The sequence below is a fragment of the Camelus bactrianus genome, chromosome 26, assembly GCF_048773025.1.
Source record: "Camelus bactrianus isolate YW-2024 breed Bactrian camel chromosome 26, ASM4877302v1, whole genome shotgun sequence".
NCBI classification, from domain to species: domain Eukaryota; kingdom Metazoa; phylum Chordata; class Mammalia; order Artiodactyla; family Camelidae; genus Camelus; species Camelus bactrianus.
The window spans coordinates 26,228,415-26,253,991 of record NC_133564.1 but is presented as its reverse complement, the minus strand read 5'-3'; the positions used below and the strand labels follow the sequence as shown (position 1 = coordinate 26,253,991).

The following is a 25,577-nucleotide window of genomic DNA, read 5'->3' as shown; positions in this document are numbered from 1 at the left end:
CAGTAAAACAAATCATTACCAAAATAATATTTCATTTTAAATCACACACCACAGAATGGATAAACATATTCTACCTTAAGCAATATTATTTTAAAAAATCACTTGATTTAAAGGTCTGCCCTCCATATTCTACTTTGTGTTATGAAATGGAGAGATCAATTGCCCCAAAATTCCTTATAAAAATTAAAAGAAAGATGGATGAAATACTTTATCATTAAAATCAAAGTTCCTGCAATATTTGGCAAAGTCATTCTCCATCTCTCCATCTCTTTCTCCCTCTCTTCTTGACACTGGTCTTGCAAAGCTTGGTGTTCACTGAAGAAGAGGCTCTGCAGTCTATGAGTAAAAACCAAAATCATAGCTCATATCTGTTGAACTAACCCAACCTGAACACCCAGTCTCCTAAATAAGAGGTAGTTTGCGGGACTTGAGTGAACATGAGGACAGCTTTAGGCTATAACCCACGCTGGCCTGTATCACTGGTTTTTAAGGTTTTGCTGATCTCTGATAGACTGAGAGATAAAAGGGAAAATGTCGTTCCTGCATTTCTCTGACGATCAGCTGAACTATGTATACCCAACACCTTTATTAAAGAAATGAATTCAGTACCCAAGCACCTTGCATGCTTGATGCATCACAATAAGAGGAGGGGAAAGAAAAGTGGAAGATGCTCACAAATGAACAACTGGGGACAGTATTTCCTCTAGGTTTCATGGGTCACATCAATGAAGCTGACAAAGCCTCAGTCAGTGTGAGCTCACACTTCTCACAAGACCTGCTGAGTTTTCTACGCAATATTAAAAGGAATGGACTAAGCATGCTTCTTTTCCTTTTCTTACCGGAAACAAACAAAAACCAACCAACTAACCAAACAAAACTTTAATCAACATGCAACTACTCTGGTGAAAGAAACTAGTAATTTTTCAAAATCTACTTAACCATGGATTTAAAAAAAAACAATCTGGATCAAGTACTCTTTGACTTTTAACTCCCAAGTCAGAACACTTGACCAATTTGAAAATGTTTCCCATGTATTCTATTTTGAAAATGAAAACTGTAACTCATTTTTCTACTCTTTTTGACTTTCTTCAGAAGAGCGTCAGAAGTTCCTGGACTAAGAGGGTACTCCTAAGAATGACGATTGAGAGCTCATAGATGCTAATAAAGAGCCTTTTTAAAAAATGATCCTTCAATTGTGTTCAGTTTTCTACCCCATTATTTTCTTTACAATGGTAATCCTGCTTTAACTTTGCACAATTAAAACACTTTTTAGTGACATCTATTTTTAAGGTTCCCCTCAAATCCTCTGTGAGCACTATTTCCTGATTTTTCTAAAGTTGTCTGCTCATCAGGCACAGAGCACTCTGTGGACTGTGCCTGACCAGCCAGCTCTCCCCTCGTGTAGGTACAGACCCCTCCTCTCTGTAATGAGCCTACACTGCGCTTGGGGTTCCCACGGGGCTGAGCCCATCTGCCTCACCAACCCAAACACACACAGTGGGGGATATCCGACCCGGCCTCTGCTCAGTTGGAGTCATTAATCTCCTTGGATACAGTAATTATTTTAGGGTTAAGCATATGATGCAAGCAGAGCCAATCAGATTCTTCTTTAAAATCCTGCTGTTTGGATAACGAGTGGCCATTCTCTTCCTTTTAGATTATCAGCCAAGGGGACAGAGGCTTAAGGATACCAACAGCTACCCCCTTATCAGATAGAGAAAACCCATTAAGAACGAAGCTAACAATTGTAGAGAAACAAAGCATAAAGACTAGGAAACCATCCCATGATATCGTTTGAGCCTCTGGATCAAACGAGGCCAGTTCCATAAGCCAATATACTCCCTTTATATTTAAGCTCTTTGGAGTTGAATTGAGAAACTTGCAGCTGAGAAACTCCGAATTAAATCACTGTCCATATTTCTTATTTTAGTGTTTTATCATGTTGTTGCTCACCCCTTCCTCTATCTTATTCCTTCTTTTTTTTGGGGGGGGGGTGTTTCCTATAGCATCAAGGGTCTTTTAATAATACAAGGGCCTCTGTTCCTACCTCTCTATTTCTCACATCCCTAGATAACTTGAAAAAAAAAAGTTAGAATGAGAAAGTCTATCAAGTTCAGCATAAGTAAATTTATCAACATCTTGCTAGCTCTGTTCTTTTAGATGTTTTGTTTGTATATGTCTTTCGGTCTCCATTCTCTTGCCTACACTTCACCATTAAAATTTTTAAAAATTGTATGTAATTTGCCTTACTGCTGTATCCTTAATAATTAAAAACACTTACTATCATTTTAATGTTTCCCTTAAAACAAGAAAAATAAGGATGTCCTTTCCTCTCCTAGCTAATATACAAAAAGCTGGAAGACGTTTTTAAATATTAAGGACAATGTTCCAGTATAAAGCCCCCAAAAGACTAAAATACAGAGAAGTAATTGCTCTGGGTCTGATAATTTTCTACTAACAAATTTAGCTACAATACAAATAATATCCAGGATTTATGATATTGTGCAAAGGATTAAACAGTAATCAGCCTGGAATAAGGCAATGCATCTATCCCAAATATAAACTACCACTGAGGAAGAGATCCCTGTTTGATGAAGATCAGATTCCTATTAGCACAACAGCTCTAAGATTATTTATCTCGGTAAATAGCATGTTTGGAAATAGACCACATCATTCTCAGAGTAACAAAGCCAAAGAGCAAGTCACTGAAATGACTCCAGACCAACGTATTCTGCCACCTTTTATAGTATTAAATCTTTGAATTGTGTTGCCATTAACTATCTCACGTTGCCTGTCTATCTCATGACCTTGTAGATTCTGGAGAGCTTATTATTTCACTTAAAAGTTGACTTTGAGATAACTGATATAAACGTGATTATATACCTAGACTCCATTTTGATGCCTTTTTTAATAGAAGTTCTTTCTTTCTTTCTTTTTCTTTTTCAAAGAAGATCTAGCTAGCTGTATGGATCCCAAAGACTTTGTAATAAAAAACCATCAGATTGAAATCAGAAAATTCACGTTTAAATTTCTGCTCTACCACCTACTTAGTTTTTGAATTTGGACATGTCAGAAATTTCTCAGAATCAAGTTCCCTGTCTGACAAATGGGATGACATCTAGTTCATGGGATTGTTGTGAATAAATGACTCAATACATGAAAATATGCCTTATAAAAGACATAGTAGGATACAGATATCAGTTATTTATATATACAGAGCACACACATATATTTGCATGGTTCAAAAGAGTGCTTTTGTAAAACGCTAATTTCAACTGACTACAAAAGGTTAACGATGCTTTAGTTACCAAAAAAGTTTGGTCAAAACTTTTGAGATGATCTTGTCCAGCAGCAGAATGCAATGAGAGACGCTGAATGCCTTTAGAAGGGCAGAGTAAAGAATTACAGTACAGCCGCAGGAAGTGCTGTAAGGGGGGGAAAAGATATATTCACGCACAAAATGAATGAACTGAGCATGAAGGTAATAACTTGCCTGAGAGTACGGATGGCTGTACCTACTCTTGCTCCAAGTCACTGTATCGTCCTAAAAATCTATGACTAACTCTCTAGGCAGTCAGAAAGGTGGAAGCAATACCAGTTGGGTAATCTTCATTTTAAATCATCCTTTTATCGCTATATGAAACAAGGCAATCTGTGTGTCATTCTCCACAAGAGAGAGCCTCCACACCCTTGAAAAGACCATGTTTAGAGAAATCTGGAAGCATAATTTGCATTCAATGAGAACAGCTCTCCAACAGTCACAGGACAGAGTTCATATTTTGCCACCAATAAAGATCTGAAATGGGAATGGCATTTTTCCAGCTGAGAATCATTTAGCAAAGGTCCGGACAGTTCCGTCTGCATTTGTAGTAAGTCAGTTACAGCTAAGGGTGGAATTAAGACCCCTAGCTTTAAACCTCACCAATGGACCAGCAGACCTGCTCCAATCTAATCAATACATATCACTATTCCCAAGTGAACATGCTGTATCTCATTACAACAGAAATGTCTCTGCAGACAAAAAGACATTTTTCCTTCAGCTAGTTTTTTTATGTGCCAAATTAAAGAGTTAATTGTTCATCTCATTCAGAGATTTCAAAGACTTCCTGGATATGTTCCTTTAAAATGCATCCTTAGCTGAGAATATATAATATTTTCGAAAAGACATAATGATTTCTTGGCACAGAACTTTCAGCAGCATCATTTAGACTGAAAATCATGAACTCCTTTCCTCCCCCAACAATAAGGATCTTTTCCTACATTGTTGAAATAAAATGGAAGGACCTCCTCCACCCCCCCCGCCCCGGTTTCCACTTTCTTCAGAGACACATCTATTTCTGTCTGACCATCTATGAAGCAAGGCTGTGCTAAACGACTCACATTCATTTTCTCATATGAGGCGTCTCAATACAGGTTTGAGACCAACAAGATTTTACAGATATAGAAACTGAGTCTCAAGGACATGAAAAAACTTGCCTAAGAAAACAGGCTAGTATTCAGACTTAAGGGCGTGAGTCTATCTAACGTCTGTGTTCTTTCCACGTCACCTCACCACCCGTCACGCTTTGATGGGTACCAGAAAGATCACGTGGGCTCAGCTGGTTCCAGGCAATGCATTTACCTTAATCTACCACATGCACTCCCAGTCCACTTTGTACCACTTTTCTGTCCATTCATAGAATCCCATTCCTTTTAAAACTAAAGGCTTTTTTTTTTTTTTTTTTGAGGCAACAAAACCTCATGCATTACAGCAGGCTAGCATACTGCCTGGGTTTGAATCCTACTTGTGGGACTGTAGACAAAAATACATCGGTTTCATCATCTGAGAAATGGAATGAGGTTTGTGAGAACCGTGAATCAGCATCCGCGTAAATTACTTTGCACAGCGCCTGCCTGGCACACAGGGAGATTTCAGCACCGGTTTGCTATTCCTATTACAATTATTTGAAACACATATTACTATTTAAGACTGTTTTCCAGAAACTTCTCTTTGTTTTCTTTCCTATTGCTATTCATTAGACCTTCCATTTTTGTTTCCCTCATTTTTATATTAAATTGGCATGGATGGGGCTTAATTCAGCAAAGTGGTCAGTATAACAATTGTATTTTTTATAGCATTCAACAAAATTGTCTGCAAAACGGGGTCACCAGCAGCTGGCAATTCAGAGAGAAGTCATTAAGGTTTGTTCTAAACAATCCACTTACTTTTTTTGCTGATTCTACTTAAAGGGGAACAAGATAGTCCATCTGACTGTTTTGAAAATTTCAAGTCCTTCTTTTCTATAACCTGTCATTTATGTGCAATAGGACACTCATTTAGCAAATTATTTATATGTTTTAAGTCACAGATGCCTCATTTACAAAAGAATAAAATAATGCTAATCTTTATTTCTTATAATAGTCTTTATTATAAGAAACTTTAAAAAAATAATAAATTAACAACTCTAAAGAGAGTGAATGTACAATGCAAATTCCCAAATTCAAAAAGGAAGTAGTTAAAATTCGCCTTATGAAGGGAAGGATTAGTAACCCTGATATTTCACCAATTGTTATGAAATGCTGGAAAAAATAAATAGAAAGAGGGCAAAAATGATATAGTGTTCATAGGTGAAACATAAATCCCTTATTAAAACCTCCAGTTAAGAATGATTTCTTTATTGTCACAGTGATCTTTAAAAGTTATTTTAAATATTTTTAGATTTTAAAAAATATTTAAAAAATTCTGATTAGTAGTTAATGACATGGGAAAAATGCTTCAGGTACATTAAGTAGATGGGGGATGGAAAAGGAGAAAGCCAGAATGAAGAATAATGATCAGAAGAAAATATTTTAAAATACTATTTTAAGTAGGTGGGCAACTTTAGCTTTCTTCTTTTTGTTTGTTCTATTGAAACGCGAGTTTCAGAGGAGAGAAGGAGGCTCACTTCGAGGGTGGGAGTGGTCAGGAAAGAAGAGACACTGGGCATCCTAGACAGGGCTCTGAGCAGGGCCATCAACACCATAAACCGACACTGATGAAGTCTCCCAAGATTTACCTAGCAGTGAGCTGCCCCCCAAAACAGCACTGGCAATAAAGGGACATTTCCCTACAAGGCTGTGCAGATTTGTACCAAAAGACCTGCAAAATAATAGGGCTGCCTCACCTTTTTCTTTTTAACACCGACCCCAAAAGCACACTGAATCATTCTAATCCATAATCAGCTGGCTGAATCCATACTACTTCAGAAAGGCTTTTCCAAATTTGCTTCAGAAAGCACCAATGTCAAAAGTTCAAAGCCTGGAGCCCACACAGACAGGATTCCGTGGTAATAGCATAGCTCACTTTTCACATACAGGGATTTACCCATGTCACCTTTCTGGCTGAAATAAAGTGAAAAGCAGCCTATTCTTCAGGGCTGATTATTTCTGATCCATGTGAACTTTTCCAAGGCCTTTGGCTCTTTCATATATTTCAAATTTTTGAGTCCAGCTTAGTGTGATTGCCGGTTCCAGTTTCACCTCCAGCCTTTACTAAATGGAGCTATGTTTACATCAGAGCTCCTCTGCGATGCAGAATCACACTTGATGCTGCCTTTAGAAGGGCGGAGAGCCTGGTGCCGCGGTCACTGTTCTCACCAAGACTGGACTCAGGATCCTGCCCCTATTGCTTTGTATTTGCAAACTACAGAGCATATTTTCATGACAGTGAGAAACATATTTATTAATCAATTCAACAGTATTTACCGAGAGCCCACCATGAATGGGGAGTTAACGGGTGGAAATGGCATATGGAGATATTTTAGCATAATGGTACACAAAACCTTCTTTCTTACTTTTAAACCTTTACCAAATATCAGGAACTAATTCTGCTGAGACTTAGAGATCGGAGTCAGATTTCAAAATGATTTCTCTCTCAACGGCACTGCAATGGATAGAAATGTAAACTGAGAGATTCATTTCAGTTCCCTAAGTATTGCTTCCACTCCAGAACTACTCGGATATGCTTAAGGATAGCATCCATCGCCCCACTGATGACAGCACCAGGGGTTCCAGTTACAAGAGTTTCGATAACTTTATTCAATGAATCATGCAGGGGAGGAATTATTCCCAGACAAAAATGCCAAAAAAGAAAATCTGAGTGTTTGCTTTTCTACAGTAAACACTCAAAATATAAAACAAAGTGCAATATAATTCTTTAATGCCAGTTAGCTAAAATCTACATAATTATACAAATCTTTTTGTAAGGAGAATTAAATAACAAACATCCCAAACTCCCCTGAGGGATTATTATTTTGGAGTATGTAATGAGTGGTCTTAGAATACAGAGGAAGCCAATTTAGTCCTAGCATCTCATTTCCTGTTTGATCTGATTAGATTCGTTGCCATCCGTCCAGTTAAGTGACTCTTTATCGAGCTAGAGTAGGGCTCAAACATCACACCTCACGCGATAAAAAAATGTTTCCGTCGTATTGTTGCGGTTCTGTACCACCAACCCAAAGGGAAAGGCTTTTGGATCAAACTGGATCTATTTAAACAGCCTGGCAAATCAACCGAAGTTGCCAAAAGCACAGACCCTCTTTTCAAGCGGTCCCATGCTGTTGCCAAAGGAAAATGTTCCTTAAACACACTCTCCAGGTCGGAATAGAATTACTGGGAACGCCTATTAAACTAACACTAAAGAGCTTATCAGACTGAGAAAGAGCTTCAAATAGAGAAATAAAATCAGGGAGAGAAAGACTGTAGTTAAAAGCTTATTTTCAGGGTCTGATAAGTTCCCCTGTTGCCTATCAAAATGTAATTCTACGCTATTCACAATTTATAAGTATCAAAACTATTTTTACTAGTCATTGCTAACTTTTCCAGTTCCCCTGACACAGCACAAAGCACCAATCAATCTAACTGTTGTAGAATTCCATGAGCACAAAGCACATTTCACATTAAACAGATGAAAACTAATCTGCGATCTTGCCTAGGGACCTGCTTTCAAACATTTTCATAATTAGTCACTTGCTATCAAATTTGAATTAAGGGCATCTATATATAGTTTCCTTACTCCATCACAGCAGACTTTGTATGAGAACCAAGGAACTTTGAAATAGAGGCCCCAAACACGCCTTAGGCAGTTATTGAAGGCATTGAGACACACTAAAAAAAAAGAGAAAAAAACCACAAATCTAAAATGTTCTCTATTGCTCACCCAGAACTAGGCTTCAGAGGCTATGCAGTTGTTTCCAAAATTCAGACACTACATTATCCCAAATGACCACATATGTAGTATCTTTTAATGTGTACAGGTACCTTAGGGGGAGGGGATATCTGGTCGACCCTAAGCATAGCAGGGGGTTATTTCTAGTCCAAACAGGAAATACCGTCCTGCTTCCAAACTTGGCACCCCATCCCTCAATCAGGACACAGGAGAGATGTGAACACAATCTTCGGAAGCAGATATTGTCTTGGGTTAAGAATGAATAAACAGAATATTTAAATATACTTACATGAAGAAGTATTTGCTCCTTCTGTTGATACTGATATTCTAATGGGAGACTCTATAAAACATAAAAGTGGAATGAAGCTTTATTGAGTCATGCCACCTGGATTCTTCAACTAGAAATTTTGCCAGGCTTGGATACCATCAAGAAAAAGAGGGCTAGAAAATGGTGCAATGGAAAAGCTGACGCATCTCAAAGTCAAAGGAAGATTAGTGCAATATTCAAAGACCACAAAGGAGTGTTTCTGTAGGCCAGTCCCCAAAGACTTCCCAAGGAGATGAAAATGGGGTTGGTCTATCTGCAAAGATATCCCCCACCCCAGCTGCTGTTCAGATTTCCTAGAACCACTACTCGGAAGAGATCCACACTCCAGGTAAAACAGACAATTCCTTCTCTTAGGTCTGGTCTTGATTTAAAGAAACATGAAACCAAAGAGAACAATCCCCATATTCAGAGAGAATGAAAGGCAACCTTCATGCTTAGAGAAAAAAAAAAAAAGAAAGAAAAATGAAGATATTTTCAGGCAACCTGCTTGGCATAAACATCCTGGCCAAACACGGTGCTGAATAAAGTCCATGCAAGATCCGCTGGAGCAGTTACGTAGGATCGAACTAGATGGGCTCAATGAATACTATAATCCTTGGGGATGTACAGTAGCATGATTCTCTTAGGGAGCAAGGATAAAGGGAGGAAAACCAGTATTTAAGTGCAGCAGGGAATAAAACATAACCTCATGCAGAAAAAAAGCACAGGACGTAAGGGTTGTTATTAGTCAGCAATAACAACAACTTAGTATCAAAGATAAAATTCAGCCACCAGAAAGTTGTCAAGATTCAAGTCATGTATCAGAAAATAACAGTTACAGTCGCTCCGTATTCCCAAGGCAAGCTCCCCATAAATCTAAGAGCTCAGGCTTGTACCAGCATCCAACAGGGTCAGATAATGCAGTCCTTACACTAAAGATAAATGCTGGAGTGAAAAGTAAGGAAATGCAGAAAACCTACAATTTTTTTTCTTTTAGGTTTTCTTTTTCTTTCCGTTTTTCTTTTTCTTTCCCTATCTTCCTTCTCTCTCATTGTCTTTCTATTACTCAGAAAAGTAAGATCCTCTTAAACTCCAGGATCATTTCCCCCTAAAACACACATTCTTACATCATAGTAATGACACATGAAGGTGCCCAAAATACGGCCCAAACAGCCTAGGATGCAGAGGAATTTAGCTTTCGTGATTTTGAACAATGGCTTTGAAGGGAAGAGGATAAGCTTGTGAAGGGAAGATGGAAAATGGCTGTGTTAGATCACGTGGCCTCCCATAGCGTCAACAAGGTACAGGCCACAATGAAAAAAAAATCTGTGAAGCTAAAACATTAAATACGGGGCAGTAAAAAGATTCCTGGGCTTGAAGGATCTGCTCTTTTACTCGCTGAGATATATGATTGCATTTCTAATGCCTCAGTTTTCTCATCTGTCAAATGAAGAAAAATCATGCCTTGTTACACAAATCTCTTGTGATTATCAAATGAGATGTAAAAATCTTTATGAACTGTTAAGTATCATGCAAAAAAAAAACCCCAAAACAAACAAAAAAAGCTATCATCAAACCTCTGAAGTGAGTTTTGGATCTAAGTCTCCAAAACCTCGTTTCCAATTAAATACTTATTTTGAAATAGTCTGAATAGTTTAAGGTTCTATTAAGCATAGAATTACAGAGGATAAGAAAAAGAAAAAAAATGAAATTCACAGTAGATTAATTCCATTCACAGCTAGCAGAGAAATCAATGAATTATGGTTATACATGCATTAGTAGAATTGGGTTTTAAGTAGCTAATATATGTGTGGACCGTAACTGCTCTCAGCAAATATTACAGGCAAGTGAGAAACAAATGAAAACCAACCAACCAAAAAAAAAAAAAAAAGGCAAAAGCATTTAAAAAAGTCAGGCTTATAAGAGTGGTTTTTTTGTTTTGTTTTGTTTTTCAGTTTAGTGACCCACAACCGATCATTAAGAGCCCAAAGGTCAGAGATCAGACGTTGATACATTTTCCTGGAGTAAACTGATGGATGAAGGAGGGCAGGGGCGGCTAAGAGAAGCACCTAGAAAGATATAAAAACTGAAATTACAGCCCAGGTGTCTCCTTTCCTGGCTTAATGTCACTAAATTGTATCTAGATGTAGATTTCTTTTTCTCATGCACGTCTCTCAGGGCCAAGTTCAGACATACAGCAACAACTGTACTCCTTTAAGTAAAATCCGTAAAAGGCAGAATGAGCTGGAGGAAAAATATGGGTGCAGAAGACAAGAGCGGCTGAAATGTGGATGCAGAAGGGGTTCTGATTAGTAGAAGGAACAGCCAGCCGTTACGTCTGTCGCTCTGATTAGTAAAAACTTGACGAGCTCATTGTCCTTACCTGAAGACACATATGCTCTTTCGGTTGAGGCTGGCATGCCAGTGCTGATCTCTGCAAAAAAGAAAAGGTGATAGGCCATTATGATGTATAGTCGGGAGGCTGGGCGCCAGTTCCACAGCCTGCCTCCAAGGGAAAAATGTGTGTGAAGAAGGAAGCACTGCAAGGGGGTGGTGAAGGCTTTGCTTCATCCATACGGAGAGTGAGAAACGCAAAAAAAAAAAAAAAAAAAAAAAAAAAAAAAAAGACCGTCCAGATAAATAGTAAATAGTTCTTTCTTGAGCACAGAACATGAGAGGAGCTGTGCTAGAATAATCAGGCAGAATCCCCTGCCCCTCCTGGGGCCAGCGGAGAAGACTATGTGCCAAAGAGGAGGGAGCCTCCTCTTCAGAAAGGAAGACAGAAATGGCAGGACCAAGAAAAATCAAAACTTAGTAGCATCGAAGCTGTGGTCAAAATTTTTAAATTACAGGTCTTTGGAGAATTCCATTTTTGTTCCTATCGAAAGCAAGCAATGTTTATAATGAGGATGGATGGACAAAATCAAATTCTGGCATCAGACGCTACAGAAGATTGCCAGTGATAACCAGGATGGGTGCTATCATTTCAGCTGCTCAGGGCAGGGCATGGAGCAGCCAGGCAGCTTCCACCTCAAGGAAATGCAGAACACACCTGCACGCTTCCGGACACACCATCATCATGGGAATCGTGATAGCCCTGGTCAAACTCTTTCTGGCTGCCTTTATGATGAAATAAAGGGCGATTATATCTATAAATAAAGGGCGAATATAATTCTACATTCATCCGGTCCTTCTGAAAAGTTGGTTAGAATCTAGTATTTTCAGTAAAGTATAGTTATATGAAGCCTGGAAAGATGCAGATGCAAGGAGGAAATTATGCAACCTTCACTGTGTGTATAATTATTGTCAAATGACTTAATGATGGTCTACTATTTACTACTTATGAACCGGGACAAAAAGATAAGTTGAATCTCTTATGATATGCGTATTACAAAAGTTACTAGATTCTACTAGAATTCTAAATATGTCATATATTATCATTTCATGTTTGAATTAATAGTCTCTTAATCACAGAGTTGGAAATGTTCAGGATCAACATAATCATCTTTAAATACAGATATGACCATTTAGGGATTCCATGATAGAACTAGTCTAGTAAGTAAGATGAATGAATTTCAGTGGCATTTCTTCAACCTCAAAGGCTCTGGGGATAAATGGCTCTGTGGAATTGGAAATAAAAATGGCATGTGAGATTCAGCAGGGATGTTTAAGAATAAGCATCAGGTTAAATGGGAGTATATATAAAGACCAGAAATATAGCTTTAGTAAGACCAGTGTTTTTCTCGTGCATATTAGTACGGGCAGTCCTTTCTAATAAAGCATCAGGAGGACAAACTATTCAAAGTGCAAGCTTATTATCAAGCCCCCAGTCACCTACATCGACTCTCATACCCACTAAAAATGGGACAAAGTGAAAAGAATGAGCCAGTGAAGGCATATGATATCCTTCGGGCCTCCTCAAGCAGCAGGCATCAGAGACTCCTCTGGGCTGGGGCTATGACAATATCTCTTTCTAAAGTGGCTGCAGCTAGCTTGCTTGATTTGGGCTGTAGAGAATGAAATTGTTCTTCTTTGGGGAAAATTTAATGGGAGAGAAACCCTTTTATCAAAGATTCACAGCATCTGTCTTTCTCAAGTAGCTAGAAGAAGACCTGCGTTTCCAAGCCAGTGCCCACACTGGGAGCGATGCTTCCTCACTCTGTTCTCCGGACTCATCAGTGACGGGACAGCTAGACTGAAGCAGGAAGCTCAAGGTCACAGGAACTGGGCACCAATCCCAACCCCAGTATGACTATCAAGACTCTTCTCAAATTTATTTTTGACAAACTAAGTAGTTGTCCACTGTGACCTTCCGAAAAGACCAAAAAGCAAACAGCCTCCCCCTCCCCACCCAGAATCAGAGATTTTCTATCTCCAGCATAAGAGATCTCAATGAGAGGAAAGGTTAACCATAACATTTCCTTTTTTAATTGAATGATACATAAAAATACCGGAACAGGAGGTTACTACAAAGATGTATCTACACAGAGATAACTTAAAATAAACTTCCTAAAATTAGGTATTTACCCTAGAGACCTTAAAAATATCCTTAATGATCGTGGTTCCAAATAAAAGCCTTCCGAGTTATCTTGGGGGAAATACAAGCTCAGAAGTTATACACTTCTTTACCAAAAGAACCTTGATATTAGAAAAGTTAATCTTTTTGATTAAAACCATTCAGCAATCATTTTTTATGTGTGTTTTGGGTAGAATTCACAGATTTAAAAAACAATCTTTTGTGACAGTTACGATTGAAAATAATTTCGTTACAAGCACAGATTGAAAAAAATTAATTCCTGCAATCTCCTTGATATTTCTTTAAGCGGTGTATTTTTCCAGCAGTAATTTGGTACATTAAATTTGTTAATATATAAAGGACATCCTTTTCATTAGCGCAAATTTGTAAGGATTTAGAATCATCTAGAGTTGATCACAGCTGAGAAACTTATGCTGAGTAAGTAAGTAAACATGTGGAACATTAATATATTTGCAATGTTTGAATGCTTTTTTAATAAACTGGATCTGGTTTCAAGAAAAAATTTTTTAGGGACTGAAAAATACACCTTCTGGAAAGGAATTTTTCTAATTATTCTGTATGCATGACTTGTTTGAGATTTCATCACAAGCACAATATACTAAATATAACTATTTAGCAAAATACACATAAACATATACAAGCATACATATGATATGTCTGTGTGTATTTAGCCAATTAAATGACTCTTTATCATTCTAAAATTAGGGGTCATTACTGTGCATTCAAAAAATTCGATTAAGTCATTTTTTTAAGACTTCAATTGGGCATACTTATTTATTAGCACTGGTAAAAACGATTTCAGAAACGATTTCAGAAACATCTTCAAGTATCTGAAATCTTGCTCGTAATGAGTGCCTGTTCTTAAGCAACTGAGACATTTTGAAGTTAGTAAGTGGTGTAGAGTCAGGATGAATACCACGCATTGAAGAGAAAATTCTTTCACTCATTTTGCTCTTCTTTATTACCCTTCACAAGAATCCTATATAACGCAACAGACAGGGAGACTGCTATACAAAGGATAAAACATATTTTATGTGCTTCTCTGTACAACTGTAAGTTGTTCACCAATCTCACAGCATTTCTAACATCGTTAATGTGGGTTACCCACAGGATCCCAGGTTTTAAAGGGCCAATTGCTAGATTAATGAAATTTTGTAGAAATAATCTTTTTTTTCTGCTCATCATATAATGGAACAGCTATTTTATTGCTAGGAGCCCAACTGCTCCTATGGGATCTTGAATCTCACTCAAATAATTTTTCTCCTGATTAAAAAAAGAAAACCTAGCAGAAGATATGATTGATTAGTTGTATATTCTCCTGTATTAATCTTTTAAAAGAGAGCAGTACTTAATTAATTTGAAACCCAGTTAGGTCTATTATTCTCTTCCTTAATCTGATGCCCAGGAGATTTTATGGTGCCTCTCACCTAAGAATTAATGGCTAGATTAAGGTTTCCTCTATAAAGATCAAGCCAAATAAAATACAAATTAGAACGAACATAAAGTGTGCGATTCGTATAAGCATGGCATATGTGGCCTTTTAATCTACCATATTTGAAGACATGAAAAGAACCCATCTGTAATCCATCACGTAATGATTGCCTATGAGATCCCTCTTTGTATGAAAACTCAAATGGATTTTGTTAGACTTTATACATATTCCCGGAAGTAATTAGCAGACCGCATAGCTTTATACCTGTCTACTGTACGACAACTTCTTTTCCGCTAATAAAGTAGGGGTTAAAAGGCATTGGAAAAGGCAGAAGACATATAAATTCCTAAAGCATAGCCTATAACAAAATGTTTGGCTACATATGCGTTCTTTTCTAAATGCTTGAAAATACTGGAAATATGATCACTGTTTCACTCAAGCATATAATGAGTCAAAGGAAATTTCTGGGTTTTTTGGTATCATGTCTTTTGTATCTAGCTGCTAATCTAAGCAAATCTAAACAATGAGTTCATAATATTGGATGGAAGACTTTCAGGATCTGTGCTAATTTTATTCTAATAGTTATACAGCTCTCATAATGGGATTAAAAATCATGTCAAGCAGCAAGCTCATCTTGCCACGTTTTTTTGCCCTGTGCACGTTGTCCTCTAAATCCTGCCATCCCTTCTAGAATCTTGTCCCAAAATATATTCAAGCATTTTAGTGCAAAGAAGGCACCTCTGTGAGAACATAAGTAAATCACAAGAAATCCTTTGCACAGAATGACATTAGGATAATCAGTTCACAGCACATACCAGGATCCTTCATCAAGGCAGCCTACATAGAAATTATCAAACCACAGTTGTGTACTTACTGGAGAAATATGGGAGAGAAGACTGAGACCATACACAAAAAAACCCAACATGACTAATATTTTCTAGAAAACAAATGAAAATCTCAAGGGGAGTTCTACATAATATAATATTTTGGCAACATGTTCTTATTTTTAAGCCTTTTCGCCACCTAGGACTCCTTCCTCTCCATGGGGGAAAAATTCTTGAGAATTCCACTCTCAGCCAAGATCAATGGTAAATCACATTTAGGAAGAGATGGCTTGGCCATGTGGCAGCTTATAACCACTGTACAGTGTTCTTTCCCTCTCTGAAAGAGTGTTTCTGTGCACCCTCTGCCCAGATTCCTAAGGAGACAGGGATGTGATAACACAAAGGTAGTGCATTTGAGTCCCCGAGAACTCAGGACCTGAGCTGAGACTTCTTTCATAACCAGCCTTGATCTGAATATAGCAAATTTGTAGATGGTAACAGAAAAGGAAGAAGATCAGATAGATTATGTATTTCCTTTTTGGTTGCACTATAACTAAGCCCTTGAGGTGTAGGGAAAAAAGGGTCTCCTGATACGCAGAACACATTGGCCTTGTCTGCCACATGCCTGCCAAGCCACAGGCGCTGATGAGGGCGTGTCCCAGCCATAGCCTCTGAAAAGAGGAGTGCTTCTAGGCAGCAATGTTTCTGGCTTCACTGTTCAGGGTTGAGCCCATCGTGGGCACCAGGACTAGAATGCACTGATGATTTGTACTCACTCTAGCTCTTTTGATGTGGTCTGGTATGGTTAGCTCTGACAATCAGATTCTTGCTATGGGAAGTCAGCTTTGGGAACTAAGGAAACAATCCTACAAAAGGAGTCAAAAGTGAAAGAATGCTTTAAAAAGAACCATGAAGAAGAATACGGCCACATGGGATCATAATCAGGTCAAAGATTAGAATTACTCTAAAGAAGCACAGTTGAAAGCAGGAGAGGTTAGAAAATGTATGAAACAGTGGAAGAGTCAAGACAGTATCTGAGGCACAGGAAGGGCAGAGACGCTAGAGAGAAAAGCCACACATTCCTGGTGCTTAAACTCACAGATGTGCCCCGGGTATCACTTTCTCCTCGAGTCCCATTATCATGAAGTTCTCGTTCTTCTGCGTGGAATCCCTCTCTCCTTACGCCTCACACCGTTCAGTTTCTGTTCTTCACAAACCAAAGAATCTACCTTAAACATTCGCAGACACACAGTCTGGTACAGAGTGAGCTATAGTGAACCAGGGGCTAAAGAACTTAAAACACATCCAAAGTGTCCATTTCTTTTTAAATGTAAAGAGAGGGTTGGATAAGGATGAACTATTCCTAACATTCTAAGAGGAAGACCAACACAAGCACCTTGCGTTGTAATTGAGATTCTTCATTCTCCTCCCTCAGATGCTTTCAAAAAGCCAGCGAGAACCCAGTCCCTGAAGAATTTTAGTTGGTTGTTTAACAATGACCTCTTTACAATATTTCATAAACGTCTCTTTATTCTTGTCAGGTAAAGAAAGTTCATTATCCAAAACATCCCTCCTTTCATTTCTCTCTACACTTCATAATTGGTCAACACTATATTCAAATTCGAAACCAATTGTTGAATGAATTAATATGGAAAAAGAAGTCGGATGTCTCTCCTGTGAAAGAAATGTGAAAGGTCATATTATCAACGCTTCAGCACCCCCAAATAAAAAGATCCCTGTGAGTCTTTTGCCAGGAATAATACAGTGGTAAGTAATTAACTGCTTAATCCTATAATTCAGAAAACATGGAATATTAAATATAATTCTACTGTAAGCACCCAGTCACACTATGACACTTACTTTAATTCTATTTTCCCGGGATTTTATAGTATGCATAGCTACACAAATCTAATCCAAGTGTCCAAATCATAACTCAGTCGCCTTTACCAGGAAGAGACATGTGGCAGCAAGCCAGTGACAAACTGAGAACAGGCTATTAAGCATGGTGTAATAGGGAGAAAAGAATAAGCCACTGAAATTCGTTTTAAATTTGTGCTTCAAGCTGCAACCTATAAAATTCCAAGTGGGGTAAAATAACACAAGCAAAACCCTATGGCTTAACCTGTGCTGATTCAAAAGTAAGGTGATGTCATCGTTACTCATACACATTTTAAATGGCTCTTAAATTTTAAACGATCAACACAGCCCCTAACAATGATCATGGAAACCACTTTTCACTGTTGTCCTTTACTCTCTGTGGAGGGAGGCATTTAAAACGGAAGTAATGAACTTCGCTGCCACTGTGCTAGAGCAGTTCGCTGGGAAGTCCACCGAAGCCTAGCAATGAACGTGGCTTCTCCCAACCCTTCCTCACATTCACGTCTCACTCCCTTCTCCCACCCTATAAAGTCGACTGATACAAACACCAGTGTCCTGTGGAGTGAACCCTGAAGTTCCCCTCACTCTTCCCTTGCTGGCCTCACACTTCTGTCATCACTTTAAGAGCTCGGATCTTGGCACTGAACATTCTTTGCCATCGCCTGTCTGGAAGCAGTGCAAGTAGGCTTGGTTTTCTAACAGATGACAGGGTTTCTGAAGGCAGAAGTTAAGTGACATCATTCACAAAAAGCTTTGAAGCAGTATTTTATTGTTTGTAGAGATCCCGATGCTCACTGCTAGCTCCTCATTCCTCTGCAGATGGCTCCATCACGTTGTGGGGTACTGGGTATCACAAATGGAGAGCCACCGGCCGTGATGCTCTGCCTTTCCTCGGATAACTCAGAGACGCTGCCGGAGGGTCGGTGCCACCTTCTACCTCCACGTCATTCATTTCTTTAATGACCGTCCCCTTGGCACTGCTCTCAGGAAAGCAGAAGCTGAAGCTTCTGCATAGTAGGACATGCTTTGCCTCTAAGATGCTCTTAATTTCAATTAAGACCTAAAAAATTGACAGACTTAACCTTCTACTAGAGTCAGATGTATTAAAAACTTATATATAAGAACATAAAATTTCCCAGGACTAAGTCAAGATTATATTCTGTTTACACACATGTACACACACACAACGTACACACTTTCATACATAATATATGTATGTATGTAAATATATACAATATACACATATTCTGTATATACCTATGTATTCTGTATATAAATTATTTATATACACATATTCTGTTGTTGACTGAATGGAAGTCTTGACTGCTGTCTCCAGGTAACTTAAAGTGGAGGTACAACCTCTTTCTTCTAGCAACCCATCCTGTCTCTGCCATTCATGACATTATTCAAACCCTTTAAAAGAAAACCTATGTATATTTCAGGTTTATTTCACTTCCTGGGGTGAAGAGCTTCATGGAGGACACACAAGATATTCGAAATAATATGATTTTCCTTCCGTGGTGTTCATCGGTTCACAATGCGATTCAACACACCAGTGTACTACAAGTCTCACCACGTATCTTGAGCACACGCCTTACACACCGAGAAGCAGAATGCAGTAGGTATCTCTTACCATTTGAATCCACGATGGTGATGTTGGCAGAGGCGCTGTCATTTCCTAATTTGCTGGTCACTTTGCACGTATATTCTCCAGAATCAGCCAGCGATGCTTTGCTAATGCGAAGTTCTGACTTCCTGTAAGATAAGGACCAAAGGGGTGTTAAGTATTTTTCACAGAAATACAATGATCATCAAAATGTATTTCCGTGTAGTTTCAAACTGCCCCTTCCCACTCTACACACGTGTTAAAATACAACTGTTCATCGAGGTATGATTTTACCAAGAGTGAAAGTGAGATGCACCTCATTTAAGTTATACCCTGGACATAGTCCTAATTTAATCACCCAGAGTGGCAATTTAAAGGAATTCCCTTCTCTAATTCTTCTTTTTATTCCTCTAGCACCACCACTAACCACATTATTAGCCTCAGAATTTTTCCTATCTAAATAGTAAATTTTCTTTCCTCTGTATATCTCAAGGTTACCAGCCAATAGGGTTAAGGATGATAAAAAAGTGTAAAATCATTTCTTATAAATCTGGTAAGGGCAGATACTTAATGAAGACTAGAATAGATGAAAACGCTCGGTCCTTCTTTTCTCAGGAGAGTAACATCAGGAATTACCTTGATTTTGAATGAAGAGGATTTATCACTTCTCAAAGACAGGGAATTTGTCTTTTTTTTTCTTAAAGAAGATTCTCGTTGCTGGGAGCAGAGTACCACACAAATGGCTCTTAATACTGAAATAAATATTCATGCAACAATAGCACACACTTTCATAAAAGTCTGCATCTTAAATCGATATTTGGCACTCTTTTTGAGCATGAGCAGCATTGTGATTTGCATCTATCTATGCTTAACTGTTACACATAGCCTATAATTTAAGCAATCTCTATGATTTAAAAACTTGGAACTGCTGAGGATTGGCTCAGCATTTACTAAAGCCTTTGAAAAGTGTCCTTGTAGACAGAAGCCTGGTACTGACGGTCTGGGTTCTTGAGAGGAGGGCAACAGGGAGAAAAGAAGGTAGGAAGCAAAGGAAGCAACTCTGACTTACATGCATACCTCCCATAAATTACACCTTCCTACTTTTTAAGTGAACTTCCTGGTCTTCTTGTCTAATAATATTATTAATGAAGTTGGATCAGTTGTTCCAAATTTAATTCCCACTCTTCTCCCCCAGTCAACTCAAGTGAGCCATCTACCCAGCCGCTTGGGTAAGCCTTTTGGTCCTCCACCTTAATGCTGTTGCTTGGGTCATTTCTTCTTCCTAGAATGGGGGCCCCATATTTCTATCAAGATATTAGCTGACCTTCAAGGACCACCTCAAGCACCAGTTCCTTCATGAAACCTTTCATAATCACTTAGCGGGAGCCACGCTCTCCCCTTTGTCTAAATTCTGACAGCCTTGAGTGCCTCTCTCATGAGTCTACTGGGTCTTTCAGTACGTCTTCTCTCTCAAGCTAGTATCCTCCCAGAATACAGCACCGCTTTGTCCTCAGTGCATCCTCAAACGTTGTTGGGTGAACGTGTGGACAAATGAATAAAATACTTGCGTGTTCCCACGCCAGCTCTCTGCAGGGCCTCATGCTCCTACGGCTGGCAGCAGGCAGGGAGGATGCAGTACTAAGAAGGCAGAGCCAGCCGGAGGTAGTCTAGACCAAGGCCACCAAAGTCAAACCAACATGTGGACTGAAAAGTTAACTTCACTAGTTGTGCCTCAGAACAACGTCAACAGATAAACTTGAGAAAACAAAACAGAACAAAGTAAGCTATGCTTAAATAAGTTGGGAAGACATTAGGTTAAACAAAAACAGGCTTTAAAAAAATCCAGCAGGATTAATATGCCAATGTCCTTTGATCCTCCAAGAAGGGAATACGTTATTTAGCTTCTCTTAAACCTATTTGACCACAGAATTCTTGTTACTCACATGGCATATGTGTTAATATTTTTTGAAAAGAATGATCTACACAACTAGTTGATGACAAGTGGACCTACTCTAACAACAGCCTTGTCTATCTGTGTAATGGGGGGACCTCCAAGGACAATTTATACAGGGACATTCACGTGTTAATCAGAGAGGGTCACTCACAGAAAAGCTTCCCTGAAGTATATCCCCATAAACCAAAATAGACCATCTTGATGGCAAGTATCTTGGTAAGCAGATATTAAGATTTAATAATAAAATATAAAAACTTTAGAATTATCAATATAAAACAATATTAGGATATAATCCCCTGTCAAGTTCTGTTAACTTTTAAACCTGGTTTTGGAGTATTCAAATCTAGTGTTTTTAAAATGGATTATTGATGGAATAAATACAATAAGCTCGTCCAGCCCCCAAGAACTTAATTAGCTGAAAGAATTTTCATGTGCGACCATGGAAACACTAACAATCACTGATAAATAAATCAGGAAGAATATCAGGATGGGAATAACATCCTTGTTTTTCAACACAGAAGAAAAAGTGAATTTCTAATGTAAGAAAATAGTAACTTTTCTCGTTAAGCCCCCAAATTCTGAGATAAGATGATTACAACAACATCCCGAGAATGTACAACACCCCAAGATTACTGTAATTCCAAGAACAGCCGTGCTCTCCTATTTATATAAACCTAGGAACAGTCCGTGATGATATGCAAGGAGTTCTTTCTTTACCCTGTGCCATTCATATTTTAACTATGGAAACAAATCAAACTATAAGAAACATGGTCATCAAATTTACCGTTAACACTGACTTACTGTTAACCTGAAAGGGAGAAATCTTAAAATCAAAATCCTTCTAAAAGACTTGGGCAGTGTTTCCTGGAATACTCTTCCAAGTAATGTAAATAAGCATTATGCTTAAAGAGCAAAAAAGAAAGAGAACAAGAAAAAAAAAAAGGCATTTTCTATGCTCCAATAAATGTTGCATTAAACCGACTTAAACAGGTATCTTTACAGCAGTACCTCTTAGCCATTTTTATGCAAATAGTTACAGTGAATTTCTAAAACAGGCATGACAAGCGACTAAAGAATCCTTTCTGTAGAGAAACCCCTGGGAATTCCAGGACTGAACTTCAGTGGGCTGAGACCAAGAATCAATTTAATCAAGAGAAGCATGACAAATACATTCGGGTTCAAAAATCAGTAGCAGAAATACGGGCTGGGAGAGAGGAGCCTGGACAACACTAAATACAGAAAAAAGGATTTCAATTAACCACACATTTAACATTACTCCATCTTCCACAACTATTCCCCCCCCAAAAAAAGAAGAAAAAGAAAGGTATGCACTGTTTGGCCAAATTAATATTAAAAGAGCATAAATCAAATTGGAAAAATGTCTCAATATACTGCTCACAGGATGGATCACATCTAGGGTATTGAATTATGTTTCAAAGTGGCATTTGAAAAAATATCTCTCCATAGCTAGAGGACTTTAGAAGAGGATGGTCAGAATTGAATAGGACCTAGAAATCTTATTACTAGAGAAGATTCTATTAAAGAAACAGAGGTCCCACAGGCAGGCAGCTGTGAACAAGATACGGATAGCTATTTAAATGTATTTCATTGCTGTTATCTGAAAAAGGAAATTATTGGGAGAAGCTCTTGAAGGTAGAATTATGTCTTACAAGAAAAAGAAGGCACATTTTGGAAAATATATGAGGAAGAAACTTTCGCGTGTTCAAAAGTGGAGAGGGTGTGACGTGAAAGGGTGAGGTTCTCTCTTGGAAAGATTCAAGTCTGGATAGCCACCTGTCGAGCAACTCCTAACAAGAATATCTCTATGCAGAGAAAGATTAAAATAGATCAGTGGTTTCAATTATTTGTGAAAAAAAAATCCTGCTTCAAAATGAAAGCTTCAATCAGAGCCTCATATTTAAAAATCTAAAGAGAGAAAGTGTTTATGTCAAAAAGGCAGGCAACCCTTTTGGAAATTCAGTAGAAACTCAACATTCTCAAGGGACACAAGGGGCCCCTTTGAACTCCAATGATACATTTAACTCACTATACAGATTTCTTTTAATTGAGTTTATTTTGAGCAGTGTTCAGTTCACTACAACATTGAGGAGAAGGTACAGAGATCTTCCACAGACCCCTTGTCTCTGTACCTCTGTAGCCTCCCCCAGTAATAACATTCCTCACCAGAGATGTGCATTTGTGACAGCTGATGAGCCTACACGGACACGTCATCACCCAGTTCGCAGTGCACATCAGAGTTTGCTCTTGGTGGTGTACGTACTATGGCTTTGGACAAATGTATCCTGATGCGTATCCACCATGACAGTATCCCACAGAAAAGTTTCACCGTCTCAAAATTCCTCTGTGCTCAGCTGATTTACTCCTGTCTTCCCTTCCTTAAATCCCTGGCAACCACTGCTATTTTTACTGTCACCATAGTTTTGCCTTTTCTAGAATGTCAACTAGTTGGAGTCATACATTGGATAGTCTTTTCAGATTAACTGATTTCATGTAGTCATATGCATTTAAGTTTCCTCCATTTCTTTCCAGGGTTTAATAGCTCATTTTTTTTTTTTTAGCATTAAACAATACTCCATTGTCTGTGTACCATAGTTTATTTACTAACTATGAGATTCTTCCATCGTTGGGTCCAAGAGTAGGAATGGGAAGTAGTGAAAGAATAGAAAAAGACAAATCTTTCTTGAAAATGATACACTGCAACAATTCAGGGGTTTAAGTATGGGTATTAATAATCTCATTTTACTTTCTTCAACAGGTTACCATATACTGTCTATAAGAAGAAAGTTAACTTGAAAGAATTATTGAATTCCCTTCCCACCACAAAATTAACTTTCTGGTCTTTAATTGGTGAGTTATCTGGGAAGCTGGGAGGGCCTGATGCTTTGGTGGACTTTCACTTTCTAAAACTTTTAAAAGAGTGAATACATGAAAAATGTTTAAAACAATGCTTGAAATACAGCAAGCTCCCAGTAAGTGTTGGCTATTATTACAATTACACGCTACATTCCTGCAATATTTAGATTTTTATAATAAACATGCGTGGCTTTGGGAATAAGAAAAACTAATCAACAATAAACTATACAAACCGATTTATAAATGAAAGCTGTAAATATTTACTTCTTTTTCTTTTTTTATATCAAAATGCAAACTTTGTTCTTTCAATTAGTGCTCACTGACAAGAGGGATTCAAGGTTCCAATAGCACTATCTCATTTTTCTTATTTAGGTTGATTCTTCCCACAATTATTTATAGGCTAAAGCAACTTAGATGCATATATCAAAGATCTTAGTTTATATAATTCCATTCCTCTGATCTCTAAGGAAACATATGAACTCATGCGTGTGTGTGTGTTCAACACAGCTTCAGATACTGTCCAACAGACAATGATGAGAAAGGTAAAGAAGAGAATGAGAGACTTCAAGGCAACTATTAGACTCTGTGGAACCAGGTACTGCACAAAACACCTTGCACAAACTCTAGGAAATAGGCACTGGGAATTCCCATTTTATACCGAAGGGGTTTAAGATTTTCCTACGTACGAAGTTACAGTGACGTGCCAGAGTGGCTCAGCTAACAAGAGAAGGGAACACATATAAAAGTTTTCTATTAGAGTCAAAACAACAACAGCCACAACAACGCCAACAATTGGTAACGAGAGAAACAATTCTTTAAAAAACAATTCAAAAATTTTTGACCAAACCAATTAGAGTTAATTTTAAACAAAATTAAAATATGTAAGAGCAGAAACACAGAGCTGATACAAAATTAAGGGCATCCAAAAGCATGTACCGTTTACAAACAACTGGAAGTCAGTCTTTAACAAGGCTAACAGAGAACAGGTATGTACATGAGGCCAACTGGATGGTCCCACAATGATCTGTCACACACCAAGCTCTTTAACCAGTTTTCTTGATCACAATCGTCCACCAGGCAAAGGAAACAAGAACAAAGGGATAAGCAGGCAATTAAGATTAGGGCAGTTTCCATTTCTTTTAATTGGTCCCACACATCATTTAGCCAAAGAAAACAAACAGAGGCTCAAGCGTGAATGCAAAATCTTAGGAGGAACATATAAGAATGTCATTTATTAGTAGGAGCAGGGCCAAAGAGGGTAAGACTTTACAAAATAACAGACATTGCCTATTGGTGTGAAATCTTTTCATAACACTAAGGAACTAAAGGTAAATACTAGCTGCTGCAAAGAATCTATATTCTAAAATGTGAAAAACAAACTTAGATGAAGGTTTGGAAGAGAGTCAATGTTTTACATTAAATAAAGAGGATCCCAGGGAAATCCGAAACCTCACACTAAAATTCACCTCTGCTTGGTGAGCACAGTCTCAGGTAAAGTGTGTCCCTTCTTGAGTAAAAGCGAATACAGTAAGATAAAGTGTAAGTCAAGTAAGCAAGTAACCACTGCACACCATTAACATTCTGAATATCCTTGTAATGAAAAATTGTGAGTATGTAGACGAAGCTGAAGAATAGGAATGTTTTTTATTGAAGACTTTACCCTATGCCTAAACAGGCCCCTTCCCCTATGCTGTGACTTTACTGGACACCATAGCAAAACCACAAGGAGTGGTGAGAAGACATGAGACGTAGAGTCAGCTCAATTTCAGGTCCAAGTGTTCCCTCATTAACATGAGATCTATAGGCAGAAACCCAGCTTCCATCATTTTCAGGATATTAATTTTTTAATGGGTATAAAAACAGCAGTATTCTTTTTCTTACTATTTATAAGATGAAATGAAAAAGTACTTTGCAAATGTTAATTAAATTCAGATTCAGTTTGGTCCTTCAAAAAAAAGGCGATGACACCAATTTTTGTTT

The 25,577-nt window shown here is 38.1% G+C and overlaps 1 protein-coding gene across 8 annotated transcripts in view; it reads right to left on the bottom strand.

Moving 5' to 3' along the window:
- LOC105067618 (pro-neuregulin-1, membrane-bound isoform) overlaps positions 1–25,577 on the bottom strand; it is a 203,697-nt gene that overhangs the window by 135,395 nt on the left and 42,725 nt on the right. For 6 of the 8 annotated variants that reach the window (XM_074353783.1, XM_074353781.1, XM_074353784.1 and 3 more), the window contains exons 3-5: positions 18,797–18,918; positions 10,876–10,926; positions 8,475–8,525 (exon numbers count right to left, since the gene is read on the bottom strand). In XM_074353783.1, coding sequence (XP_074209884.1) covers positions 8,475–8,525; positions 10,876–10,926; positions 18,797–18,918 — 224 coding nt within the window. The remainder of the gene's footprint in view (positions 1–8,474; positions 8,526–10,875; positions 10,927–18,796; positions 18,919–25,577) is intronic. The other 2 variants (XM_074353785.1, XM_074353786.1) reach the window with 1 other exon arrangement.